This window comes from Pan paniscus, chromosome 7, assembly GCF_029289425.2.
Source record: "Pan paniscus chromosome 7, NHGRI_mPanPan1-v2.0_pri, whole genome shotgun sequence".
Lineage (NCBI taxonomy): Eukaryota > Metazoa > Chordata > Mammalia > Primates > Hominidae > Pan > Pan paniscus.
The window spans coordinates 143,947,821-143,961,278 of record NC_073256.2 but is presented as its reverse complement, the minus strand read 5'-3'; the positions used below and the strand labels follow the sequence as shown (position 1 = coordinate 143,961,278).

General features: G+C 51.2%; 1 protein-coding gene across 1 annotated transcript; it reads left to right on the top strand.

The window, feature by feature from the left end:
• The first annotated feature begins 538 nt into the window (after positions 1–538).
• LRATD2 (LRAT domain containing 2) lies at positions 539–6,165 on the top strand. Its single transcript, XM_055116945.2, has 3 exons — positions 539–673; positions 1,220–2,440; positions 5,199–6,165. The coding sequence occupies exon 2, from the start codon at positions 1,316–1,318 to the stop codon at positions 2,246–2,248; it is 933 nt and encodes a 310-aa protein (XP_054972920.1). The 5' UTR covers positions 539–673; positions 1,220–1,315; the 3' UTR covers positions 2,249–2,440; positions 5,199–6,165.
• The last annotated feature ends 7,293 nt before the right edge of the window (positions 6,166–13,458 follow it).

Sequence of the window (13,458 nt, the reverse complement as noted above, 5' to 3'; positions counted from 1 at the left end):
CATTTCCACACTGGCAAGTTGTGTTTGCCTTCTAACTTCTCTCGGAAGGCAAGCAGAGCTCACAGCGCCAGCCCCAGGCGACGGGTGGATTATTTACAGGGGGATTTAAACCCGCTCCGGCGCGGGGGCGTGGCCGGGCGGAGTCCCGAGGCCCGAGTGGGCGGGGCGGGGGCGGGGATCCCAGCGGCTCGGCGCAATGTGAAAAAGACCCGAGCTCGGGGAGTGAGCGCCTGTCTCTTTAAATGCCACGGGCTGCGCTCCCGCCCGGGAGCCCGGAGCCGGATCTACAATCCAGTCCCTCCAGCTCCGGTGCTTGTTGCTCGCCCGGCCCAAGCGGGAGCTGTTGCCGCCAGGCTGCGAGGCTGCCGTCCTCTCCTCCTCGCGCCCCACCTCCCCCGAGAGCTGGCTGAGGAGGGGCAGCAGCCCCAGCTGGCGGGAGGAGGCGCGGTGTGAACAGGGATTGCCCCCCGCCTTCAAGTATCGGGGCGCTACGCAGCCGCGGGGGAAAGACATGCCCCTAGTCTGTCCGCTGCGCTGCCCTCTGCCCAGCCTCGCTGCCGCCCGCGCCGGGAGAGGAGGGACTGCCGAGCCTACACCTTCAAACTCTCCCTAGAAGTCTCGGGGCGCGGCAGGGAGCCCTTCCCCAGGCCCCACGGCCTTCACCTCTCCGCGGGTGAGTTTGTGCAGGTAACCCGAGCCTGAGGGCGGGCGCGGGGGAAGGGCGGGCGAGCCGGGAGGAGGTAGCGCTGCAGGTGAGCCAGGTAGGGTGACTCACCTGTCCAGGTCGCGCTCTGAGATCCTCGCTTGTTCCTCTGGGGATGGATGCGTTGGTGGGGAGGAGGCGTCCCCGGGGCTAGTTAGGGCCCGAGGGTGGGAGGGGAAGTTAGCAGAGGAGGGGGGATTGGCGTAAAGTTTCTCTTTCCTTCCCTCTTCCTGCCCAAGCTTGGCAGGTAGGGCGCAGGCGGAAGCAGTAGAAGCTGCTGATGCAATGGGCTTTTGCCAGGGCCAGGCGAAGGGCTGGGGACAGGGAGAACTGGAGTTGCCCAGTCTCCTGTGACCGTGACCTTACAGGTGGAGAAACGAGGGAAAGCTCGCTACACCCGAGACTTCCCCCTAAAATGGCTCCAGGTGCTGAGCCCCCACCGATTCTTTTTCGGAACAAAACGCCCTTTTCACGGAGGGGCTCCTACATGGCTTTCTTGCCTTCCTCTCCCAACAGGTGGCCTCAGCCCCTGTCCGGGGACCTGTGCAAATGACCCTGGAGTTGCTTTCGCTTTCTCCCCTTGCGGCGGTGTGAACGTGTGTCCGCAGCGTGATGGGCAACCAGGTGGAGAAATTGACCCACCTAAGTTACAAGGAAGTTCCCACGGCCGACCCGACTGGCGTGGACCGGGACGACGGGCCCCGCATTGGGGTCTCCTACATTTTCTCCAATGACGATGAGGACGTGGAGCCGCAGCCGCCGCCTCAGGGGCCAGATGGCGGCGGCTTGCCCGACGGTGGGGACGGGCCGCCGCCGCCCCAGCCGCAGCCCTACGATCCGCGGCTGCACGAGGTGGAATGCTCCGTGTTCTACCGGGACGAATGCATCTACCAGAAGAGCTTCGCGCCGGGCTCGGCGGCGCTGAGTACCTACACGCCCGAGAACCTGCTCAACAAGTGCAAGCCGGGCGATCTGGTGGAGTTCGTGTCGCAGGCTCAGTACCCGCACTGGGCCGTATATGTGGGTAACTTCCAGGTGGTGCACCTGCACCGGCTGGAGGTGATTAACAGCTTCCTGACTGACGCCAGCCAGGGCCGTCGCGGCCGCGTGGTCAACGATCTGTACCGCTACAAGCCGCTAAGCTCCAGCGCCGTGGTGCGCAACGCGCTGGCGCACGTGGGTGCCAAGGAGCGCGAGCTGAGCTGGCGCAACTCGGAGAGTTTCGCCGCCTGGTGCCGCTACGGCAAGCGCGAGTTCAAGATCGGCGGCGAGCTGCGCATCGGCAAGCAGCCCTACCGGCTGCAGATTCAGCTGTCGGCGCAGCGCAGCCACACGCTCGAGTTCCAGAGTCTAGAGGACCTGATCATGGAGAAGCGACGCAACGACCAGATCGGGCGCGCGGCCGTGCTGCAGGAGCTCGCCACGCACCTGCACCCGGCGGAGCCGGAGGAGGGCGACAGCAACGTGGCGCGGACTACGCCGCCTCCCGGGCGCCCCCCTGCGCCCAGCTCCGAGGAGGAGGACGGAGAGGCAGTGGCACACTGATGGGCGAGCTGAGCGCAGAGCTGCGAAGGGGAACTGTTTGCAGTAGCAGCCGCTGCTCCCTTTCTCCCTCTCTTCCTCCCTCTTTTGCCACTGTCTGGGCCCCATCTGGGATTCCTGGGCCCTTTGGAAAAGAGTTGGTGAAATGCGCAGCCGGCTGTGGACGGGGGAGGAGGAAGGGGACAGAGGGAGCAGGTAGGAAACACTTTAGTTGGGGGTGGGGGGCGTCTCCCTCTGGCCCCCTGTCTGTCTTCCTCTCCGCGGTGGGGCAAACTGTGGACTTGCCTGGCACTTAAACCTTGGTAGATCTGGGTTTATAATCGGCCATTCTTAAGCACGTGGGGTTGGGGGAAAGTTCGGAGTACCCATTCCTGCCGTTGCTTCCTATCCTGGGCTTGGAAGAATCCTGGTAGAAAGGCCAGAGTGGGTTTGTGGAGTCGCCACTGCGGGACCAGCACGAAAGCTGCTTGTCTGCTTTGGCGGAGCTGAGCTGTGTATGGGATCCAGGAGGCTGGGGTGATTTATTTTATGGGATTCCTGGAGCGCAGGGCTGGTGAATCCATGACAAGGTCCGGGAGCAGCAGACCGAAACCACAGCAGCCTCCTATTAAGTGTAACAAATAGTTAAGCAAACTCGGGCTACAAACAAAGACTTTGCTACCTCCCTCCTCCACAACCCCCAAGTAATTAGCCTTCTGGAGCTGGCTCTTAGCTGAGGCTCCTGCTACCTCCTGCTCCACCCGCCCCTTCCTAGGTTACAAGTAAATCATTGTCAAGGGCCAGCCAGGGGAAGGTTTCAATTAAGGTTCTGTTCTGCTGCCTTTGTTTCTCCCCTGCTGTTGTAGGCACTTACAGCTGCGTTGTTATGAAAGGAGGGAATAGCCCTTTGTGTCTTTGATCTAATTAAACCTGCTTGGCTGTGTTCATCCGCAGGGCAGGTCACAGGGTTGGCTGTGCCACTCCATAAAGTATCTATTGTGGAAGCAGCCAAAAAGGGCTGCTGTGGCAGGAATTGGTTAATTTCTCCTTCCACTTCCCTTCCTGAATAGTGAAGGGAGCCCTTTTAAAACAAGGCTTTGGTGGTAATCCTGTGATTTTTGTTTTCTCCCCCATCCCCTCACCGGCCCATCCCTCTCACCCTCACTTTTGTTCTGCTGGTGCGTAAAATCTTAGGCTGAACACATATTTCAATGGTAAGATACTTATTTTGCTATCCACACTTGATGCAATTGAATTCAAGGTGCAAAGTCTTGTACTGAAGCAGTCTCCTTGTTGCTTGGAGAACACCTCCTTCAGAGCCCTTTGTTAAATAAGAGGGGCGACGTTGATCATAGATGCCACCTGGTTAGCACCGAATCTGACTTTGGTGACAGTCCTAAAGCACAGTTGGTGATTGTGAGATCCGTTAGCGGCAGGCTGAGCAGATACTACTTGGTTTTGCTTGGTATGAGATACTACTGTTTGCTTAGTATGAGATTTTTTCCAGCCTGTCTCTTAAACTCCTGTGACATCTTCAATGATATGTGCCCTCAGTTGCAGCATAGCTTCTCTGCTGCCTATTGCCATTGCTGTCTCAAAAGTTGAGTGAATTTTGAGGCGTCTTTTTTTTTTTTTCCTCTCTTGGGAGTCGTTGTAAACTACTGTGTACAAGTCATTTTGTGATATGATTCTGAACAGTTGGAATAGAATCATAGTTAAGTGGTACAGCCATGGCTATCGTCAGGCCTGTTGCCTGGAGATCTCTAAGTTAAGGCAATAAGACTTAAAGAATTTTCTAATACACTTGTTTCACACATGGACGTTGAGGCCATAGTCTTTAAAAGCTTGGACGTTTGTAGCACCTCAACATGAAAGGGCATTAGCTATGTTTCCTGTTTTTACAGTGATCACCAAACAGATCTTGCCACTTTGATTGTTAAAAATGAACTACATTCTAGCCCTGGTCTGGGACTTTGGAGGGAGATGAATTTCTTGTTGGAAATGTAAATCTAGTGTCCATATTTAATACTCTCACAGCTTTGTGTTTATTCTCTTTGCTCATGGAATAGCAGAACAAGATAAACATGGGTTAAGACATTTAGGAGAACCTGCTATATCTAACCCACTTGGATTTTCTTTCATGCTTAACACAGTAGTGAAAATAGAAGGTAGGCCGGGCACAGTGGCTCATGCCTGTAATCCCAGCACTTTGGGAGGCTGAGGCAGGTAGATCACCTGAAGTTAGGAGTTCGAGACCAGCCTGGCCAACATGGCGAAACCCTGTCTCTACCACAAATACAGAAAATTAGCTGGGCGTGGTGGCAGGCGCCTGTAATCCCTGCTACTTGGGAGCCTGAGGCAGAAGAATTGCTTGAAGCTGGGAAGCAGAGGTTGCAGTGAGCCGAGATCGCACCACTGCACTCCAGCCTGGGCAGCAGAGCAAGTAGTAATAACCACCGTGTAGACAAGTGGGAGGGAAGAATAGAATGGCACTGTCCAGCTCTGGGCTAGCCAGATCAACTCCCCCACCTGTCTTCTTCCTCTGTCCCAGAATGGAAAGTGATGTATGGTCAGTCACGCTGAAGTATAGCAGCGACTGTGTTAAGAGAGAGCAGTGACTCTCTCTTCTAGAGAAGAGGTTTTCAATAACAGGGCTTGGAAATGAACTAGAATAGGAAATAGATCTTTTCAGATGCTGCTTTCCCATATAATACAAGCGTTTCTACAGGGTACCAGAGGTGTGAAATATGTGACACTTAAGAACAGTGATTTTTATTGGGAATTTTCTTAGGGTTATTACACTTAAAGCAACAACCAACTAGTTACAGCTCCAGGAAAAGGGAATGAATCAACTCTTGGTTCTTTCCTCAAGACGGCAGTGTTGTGGATAAGTGAGTTTTTAATGCCCTGGCAGTGGCTACATTTGACACTTTAGAAAAAATAAGCATATTTAATAATTTTTGTTTCTCCTTAGGAATAAGACTGTAGAACTGTTTTGTACTGTGAATTACGGATGCTCTTTGAAGGAAAGAAATATCGATTCTAATGTTCTTCAGAAGTTCTGGCAGGGATAAGCAGGACATCGACTGGAACGTATGCTAAATGAAAGCAGACAAATTTCTATTTTCTTACCTGAGCAAATATTTTATTGAAACTGCTTATGTATGTCAAAGGAGCCCACAACTTCAGCTACACAACTTTTTGTATTGAAAGAACTCATACTTTTTGTAGCTTTTATTTCACATTTAATTTAAAGTGACTTTTAGCACTAAAATGCCTAGAAGATTTTACTCCAGACCTATAAGGAAATGTTTAGTTTTTATGAAAAATGACAAGTCGATGGTTAAACTTCTCATGTCTTTGGTGCTTTGGCCCTAATAGCACTGGACAACACCACGACCACATGGAAACATATTTTTGGAAGCAAAACTTTAATTTTATATAACGTATGCTATGGAGAGCTAAGAAAATTTAAGGACTACTTGTTTTCTATTTTTTTTCTTAATAAAATGGAATCCACTGTGTTGAAGACTCTTGATATCATGTGCTTGTCTAACCATTTTTTGTTTTATAAATTAGAATAAAATATAGTTGTGATAATGGTCATCAAATGGATTTGTTTGGAAAGCTACATCTTATTTGTGAAATGTTTTTTAAATCAGAGTAACTATCAACTGATTCAGCTTTTTGTTGTTTTGTTCTTGGCTATAATACTTGTGACTCATGAAGAATTATGTTGACAAACAGGATAAATTCCACATGCATTTTATTTCCCAGTGAGTTGTATAAACTTTATTTTTGTTGAAGGTTGTATGTTAAGTCAATGTTACATTCTTATATCACTTCTTGAGAAGGAAGTTCCGATTTGAAATTGTATCATTTCCTTCAAAATGAAGGGCAGTGCTTAGTTAAATAAAAGATTGATGATATCTTTTAAGCCATTTCCTCTTCACTATGTCTTATTAAAATAAAACCTGTCAAGTTCTTTTCAAAAAATGCTATGAGCGTTTCCAATAAACCATCTATTAGAGTTCACTGGATTTTTTTCCACTTGAATACCTTTTTTCTGACATTTTTGGTCCAAATTCAAGCTACTCAGTTTCCTATAATTTCTCTGAGAATATTAGCGTGCATCACCTTTGTATTGCACAGTAAACATTTTGTTGAATTCATTTAGTGACTGAAAACCCTGCATCTACTTTGTGAAAATCAGTTATTGCTGAACTATCAGTGTTCATGAAAAATGTCTTATGAACACAAATTTTCAATACATAGTGATTTTTCAGAATCCATGCAAAAATTGCTGGAAACCACACTCATTATGGAGTCTACACTGGGCAGTCTGTTTAGTAGCCCACTGGGAATCTGTGTTGCATCTTAAGTGGCTTCAGAGTTCCAGATGAAGGGAACGTATTTGCCACATAATTACAGAAAATGGGTGAACATAGTGGCACAGCACTGTTGGCATAAGGGATGCAGGTGCCAGTGGTTGGTAAGAGAACAGATGTGGCATCAGACTGGTGTGTGGGATGCCACTGGGTGCACTCCCTAGGCCAGCGCCTGAAGCCACCACCACAATCCTGTGAGGTTCAAAGGCCTGGGCTTTTAAACAGGCTCCATGGCCGGGCGCCGTGGCTTCTGCCTGGAATCCCAGCACTTGGGGAGGCTGAGACGGGCAGATCACGAGGTCAGGAGATCGAGACCATCCTGGCTAACATGGTGAAAACCCGTCTCTACTAAAAATACAAAAAATTATCCGGGCGTGGTGGCGGGTACCTGTAGTCCCAGCTCCTCGGGAGGCTGAGGCAGGAGAATGGCGTGAACCCAGGAGGCGGAGCTTGCAGTGAGCCGAGTTCGCGCCACTGCACTCCAGCCTGGGCGACAGAGCGAGACTCCGTCTCAAAAAAAAAACAACAAAAAAAAAGTCTGGGAAGTGAGGAGCGTCTCTGCCCGGCCGCCCATCGTCTGAGATGTGGGGAGCACCTCTGCCCTGCCGCCCCGTCCGGGATGTGAGGAGTGTCTCTGCCCGGCCGCCCTGTCTGAGAAGTGAGGAGACCCTCTGCCTGGCAACCGCCCCGTCTGAGAAGTGAGGAGCCCCTCCGCCCGGCAGCCACCCCGTCTGAGAAGTGAGGAGCGTCCTCCCTCCTCATCTGGGAGGGAGGTGGGGGGGTCAGCCCCCCGCCTGGCCAGCCGCCCCGTCCGGGAGGTGAGGGGCACCTCTGCCCGGCTGCCCCTACCGGGAAGTGAGGAGCCCCTCTGCCCGGCCAGCCGCCTCGTCCGGGAGGGAGGTGGGGGGGTCAGCCCCCCGCCTGGCCAGCCGCCCCGTCCGGGAGGCGAGGGGTGCCTCTGCCCGGCCGCCCCTACTGGGAAGTGAGGAGCCCCTCTGCCCGGCCAGCCGCCCCGTCCGGGAGGGAGGTGGGGGGGTCAGCCCCCCTCCTGGCCAGCCGCCCCATCCGGGAGGGAGGTGGGGGGGTCAGCCCCCCGCCCGGCCAGCCGCCCCGTCCGGGAGGGAGGTGGGGGGATCAGCCCCCCGCCTGGCCAGCCGCCCCGTCCGGGAGGGAGGTGGGGGGATCCAGCCCCCTGCCCGGCCAGCCGCCCTGTCCAGGAGGTGGGGGGGCGCCTCTGCCCGGCCGCCCCTACTGGGAAGTGAGGAGCCCCTCTGCCCGGCCAGCCGCTCTGTCTGGGAGGGAGGTGGGGGGGTCAGCCCCCAGCCCGGCCAGCCGCCCCGTCCGGGAGGGAGGTGGGGGGGTTAGCCCCCCCGCCTGGCCAGCCGCCCCATCCGGGAGGTGAGGGGCGCCTCTGCCCGGCCGCCCCTTCTGGGAAGTGAGGAGCCCCTCTGCCTGGCCAGCCGCCCCGTCCGGGAGGGAGGTGGGGGGTCAGCCCCCCGCCCGGCCAGCCGCCCCGTCCGGGAGGGAGGTGGGGGGGTCAGCCCCCCTCCCGGCCAGCCGCCCCGTCCGGGAGGGAGGTGGGGGGGTCAGCCCCCCGCCCGGCCAGCCGCCCCGTCCGGGAGGGAGGTGGGGGGTCAGCCCCCCGCCCGGCCAGCCGCCCCGTCCGGGAGGGAGGTGGGGGGGTCAGCCCCCCCCCCGGCCAGCCGCCCCGTCCGGGAGGGAGGTGGGGGGATCAGCCCCCCGCCCGGCCAGCCGCCCTGTCCGGGAGGTGAGGGGCGCCTCTGCCCGGCCGCCCCTACAGGGAAGTGAGGAGCCCCTCTGCCCGGCCAGCCGCCCCCTCCGGGAGGGAGGTGGGGGGGTCAGCCCCCCGCCGGGCCAGCCGCCCCGTCGGGGAAGTGAGGGGCACCTCTGCCCGGCCGCCCCTACTGGGAAGTGAGGAGCCCCTCTGCCCGGCCAGCCGCCCTGTCCGGGAGGGAGGTGGGGGGTCAGCCCCCCGCCCGGCCAGCCGCCCCGTCCGGGAGGGAGGTGGGGGGGGTCAGCCCCCCGCCCGGCCAGCCGCCCCGTCCGGGAGGTGAGGGGCGCTTCTGCCCGGCCGCCCCTACTGGGAAGTGAGGAGCTCCTCTGCCCGGCCACCACCCCATCTGGGAGGTGTACTCAACAGCTCATTGAGAACGGGCCATGAAGACAATGGCGGTTTTGTGGAATAGAAAGGGGGGAAAGGTGGGGAAAAGATTGAGAAATCGGATGGTTGCTGTGTCTGTGTAGAAAGAGGTAGACATGGGAGACTTTTCATTTTGTTCTGTACTAAGAAAAATTCTTCTGCCTTGGGATCCTGTTGATCTGTGACCTTACCCCCAACCCTGTGCTCTCTGAAACATGTGCTGTATCCACTCAGGGTTGAATGGATTAAGGGCGGTGCAAGATGTGCTTTGTTAAACAGATGCTTGAAGGCAGCATGTTCGTTAAGAGTCATCACCACTCCTTAATCTCAAGTACCCAGGGACACAAACACTGCGGAAGGCCGCAGGGTCCTCTGCCTAGGAAAACCAGAGAACTTTGTTCACTTGTTTATCTGCTGACCTTCCCTCCACTATTGTCCTGTGACCCTGCCAAATCCCCCTCTGCGAGAAACACCCAAGAATGATCAATAAAAAAGAAAAAAAAAAAAAAAAAAAAGACTACTTTAAAAAAAAAAAAAAAAAACAACAACAACAAAAAAAAAGTCTCCTGTGAGAATTTTTAATAGGAAGAAAGTTGAATGAAGGTTATAGGGAGCCCAAGCAGCAATGAGGCCATTTATCCCTAAAGCGGAAGTCTAATGTATCATGGCTCTCAGCTCTCATTGATGAGAAAGCAGGGGAAGGGGTACTTAGTACACAATGTGCATTTATTCTGGGGTGATTTTGATGGAGGCTGTGGTTCCTATTTCTCCTAAGTGGACTGAGCTCGCTTAATGTAGGAAAATGACATGTTTGCGACTTCCGAAATGAACAGGCCCAGGATATGTGCAGAAAAGCGTTTATTTCCTTTTACTGAGTTTTCTGGGGAAACTACTCATTAAACAAATAGCAATTTTATCTGCAGAGTAGATGCAAGAATGGCTAGTGTCTACATTTGCAGTTGCAGTAAGGTACTGTCTATGAAGGGCTAGAAGATGCTGAGCCCTAGCCTGGGAACTAGAAATAAAGAGGTCGAAAAACAAGAACCTTGAGAAATAGTCCTGCCCTTGAGCCTATTTCTAAGGGGAAATCAATTTCACTCGTATATACAGGACAGATTATAATAAAAGGTGGACCTGTAAAGTATGGATGGTTGGTAGATACTCAAAACAGATATGAGAAAGTTTAGAGTTTGAAAACGTATTGGGCATGTGGAGAAATTGGGTAGACCAAATGCATGAAGATACAAATGATGGAGAAAAGGAAGTAACGAATATAACTAATATTCACTAAACAATTAACCTGGAGGCTCTTCAATTCCTTGTGCCTAACATCCAAAGATAAAGCCAATCCTGGCCAGATGTAGTGACTCACACTTGTAATCCCAGTACTTTGGGAGGCCTTGGCAAAGAGATTGCTTGAGCCCAGGAGTTTCAGACCAGCCTGGGCAACATGGTGAGACCCCCATCTCTACAAAAAATAAAATTAGCCAGGTGTGGTGGCACAAGCCTGTGATCCCAGCACTCAGGAGGCTGAGGTGGGAGCATCGCTTGAGCCCAGGAGGTCGAGGCTGCAATGAGCCAAGATCATGCCAATGGCACTCCAGCCTGGGCAGGTGATAGAGTGAGATCCTGACTCAAAAAGTAAAAATAGAAAAATAAAGATAAACCAAGTCCATAGTTACTATCATCATGTAACTTTCATTCTAATTAAGTGAGACAGATAACTACTTATCAAAATTTTGATAGGTGAAATGAAGGAAATGTACAGGGTGTATAGGAGAATCTCTCCCCATCAATGAGTCAAAAAAAGCTTCCCTGAAGAAGTATTTTTGCTGCACCCCAGAAGTGGAGGAGAGAGCCAGGGGCTTCAGAATGGGTACTGATTACATTAAGGGAGGAAGGCTGGAGAGTGAATGAATGGACCTCAAGTGCCCTCAAAATGCCTTTGCTTCATGCTCCTGGTACACACCCATTTCTCCTTGGGGCTCTCTTCTACAATAAGTTGTCCAACTCGTTCATGTATCTCCAACACTTACACAGTACCAGGCGAAGAAACCCCCACTGAAAATAGTTTGAGTAAATGAATTTTGAGTTTGGACTTTGCCAGACTAAAAAGCCCCTAGATTATCTCAAGATGATGTTGCGACTGGTTTGAAAAGAATGAACGTGACAGGGTTTTTTAGGGTGCATTGAACAGGGAGAGCAAGTAAGTGACTCCGTCTTCCCTTCCTCTTAGAAGACAACCTCTAGAACAGAAGGCAACTAGAGGTTGTTCTGGGTGGAAGGGTGCTAAGGATGACTTATATTGCCAGCCAGGTTATGGAATGGATTGTGAAGTCGGGCCTTTGCCTGGGTGCAAATCAACGGACAAGTGGCATTGGCCAGGCTGGATGGAAGAGCAGTAGTAAAATGGAGCAGGAGGGTTTATAACCTGGCTGCCACAGCCTTGGAATTGTGATTGGGGAACAGGTTATTTTGTTCAGTTGGCAAGCCATTGGCATAATATAGTACCTAGTGTCTTGTCCAGTGTGACCATAAATGACTCAAAAGATGCACACTCTGATACTTTCTTTGGAAAACTTACATAATGTAGTTAACTCCAAGAATCTAGTTGTCTTGATAGTCAGTGCATTCTTTTTAAACTCATTACTTTGGAGAATTCTCAGTGACAAAGCTAACCTGCAGGTAGAGGGTCTGACCTGGACACACCATATTGAATAGTGGTTAAGGCTTTACAGTCAAACAACCTGGTTTTCTCTCCTCCAGCCTTCGCTTATTATTAGGCCAGTAACCTTGGCAGCAGTTACTTTCTTGGAACCCACTTCCTCTTATAATGAGTTAATGGCATCCACCAATTCACTCTCTGAACTTCAGTTGCATTAGTAAAGTAATACAACTAGTATATAATATGTAATAATATAACTGAACTAAATCTACCTTAAAATGGTGCTTGTGAGGACAAAATGGAATACTGCATGTAAATCTCAGATCAGTAACTAGTATGGCCCAGGCGCGGTGGCTCACACCTGTAATCCCAGCACTTTGGGAGGCCAAGGCAGGCAGATCACCTGAGGTCAGGAATTTGAGACCAGCCTGGCCAACATGGTGAAACCTCATCTCCACTAAAAATACAAAAATTAGCCAGGTATAGTGGTGTGTGCCTGTAATCCCAGCTACTTGGAGGCTGAGACAGGAGAATCACTTGAACCTGGGAGGCAGAGGTTGCAGTGAGCCGAGATCACGCCACTGTACTCCAGCTTGGGCAACAGAGTGAGACTCCCTCTTAAAAAAAGAAAAAAAAAAAAAAACTAGTATGATTGACTAGGGAAATCTGGGGTATTGTTTGTGTTCAAAAGCCTTAGTCAAAATGAAGTTATTGTGTGGGAGAGAGAGGTCTTCCCTTTGGTCTTGGAGAATTTCTTAGCTATGCATGAGAACTTGGTAAGATAAGAAAGAGATAACTAGTAAATACTTCAATTATTTAGCAGATGCCGTAATGTTTGAAATATTTCTTGGCCAGGTGAGGTGGCTCGCACCTGTAATCCCAGCACTTTAGGAGGCCAAATTGGGAGGATCTCTTGAGTCTAGTAGTTTGAAACCAGCCTGGGCAATACAGTGAGACTCCATCTCATTAAAACAATAATAAGGCCAGGCACAGTGGCTCACGCCTGTAATCTCAACATTTTGGGAGGCTAAGGCAGGCAGGTAATCTGAGGTCAGGAGTTTGAGACCAGTCTGGCCAACATGATGAAATATAAAAGTTAGCCAGGCGTGGTGGCACACTCCTGTAGTCCCAGCTACTCAGGAGGCTGAGACTGAAGAATCACTTGAACTTGGGAGGTGGAGTTTGCGGTGAATTGAGATGGCGCAACTGCACTCCAGCCCGGGCGACAGAGTGAGACTCCATCTCAAAAACAAACAAACAAAACACCAAAACAATAAAAAAATTTTTTTAAGAAATAATTTTTTGACCATCGCTCTTTAGTAGATTAACCATTTACTTTGTTTACACATATTATTAAATATGTATACTAATTAATTCAACACATATTTACTGAGCACTTTGTTTGTTTAGGACTAGTTATCTTGCCCAGCTGGATTTGAACTTCTGGTCTCAAGCAGTCCTTCCGCCTCAGCCTCCCAAGTAGCTGGGACTACCAGCATGCACCCGTTACTGAGCATTTTTAAGACACTGGGCTCTGGGTAGTCAGGGAGGGACAAAAAGGGATTTTACAGTAATAACATAAACAATGACGATGTCACCTTGTCCACTCTGTCCTACTTTAATCACCACAGACTTTCTGAACAGATACTAATATTATGTTCATTTTACAGTTGAGGAAAGAAGCTTAGGGAAGTTAAGTGATTTGTCCCAAATTACATAACTAATAAATGACAACTTCTGGCCAGGAACAGGAAAGCTGGTCTCCAAAGCCCCAGGCTACTCTTCCTACACTGAAAGATCACCTGATCACCCCTTCCCTGCCCTTCCTGTCACCCCATGGAGAGTACTTGGAACCCTCTTCTGCTCCAACAAGTGGCATGACACATTATCTGAATAGCATTTATGCTTCCACTTTTATTGAAGCAACCCTGGAGGCAAGAAGAAGCAGGAACAAGAGAGGCAACTCATCCAGAAGGACTTTGCATTCTTATGGGTAACAGTAACAGGCCCCAGGGTAATC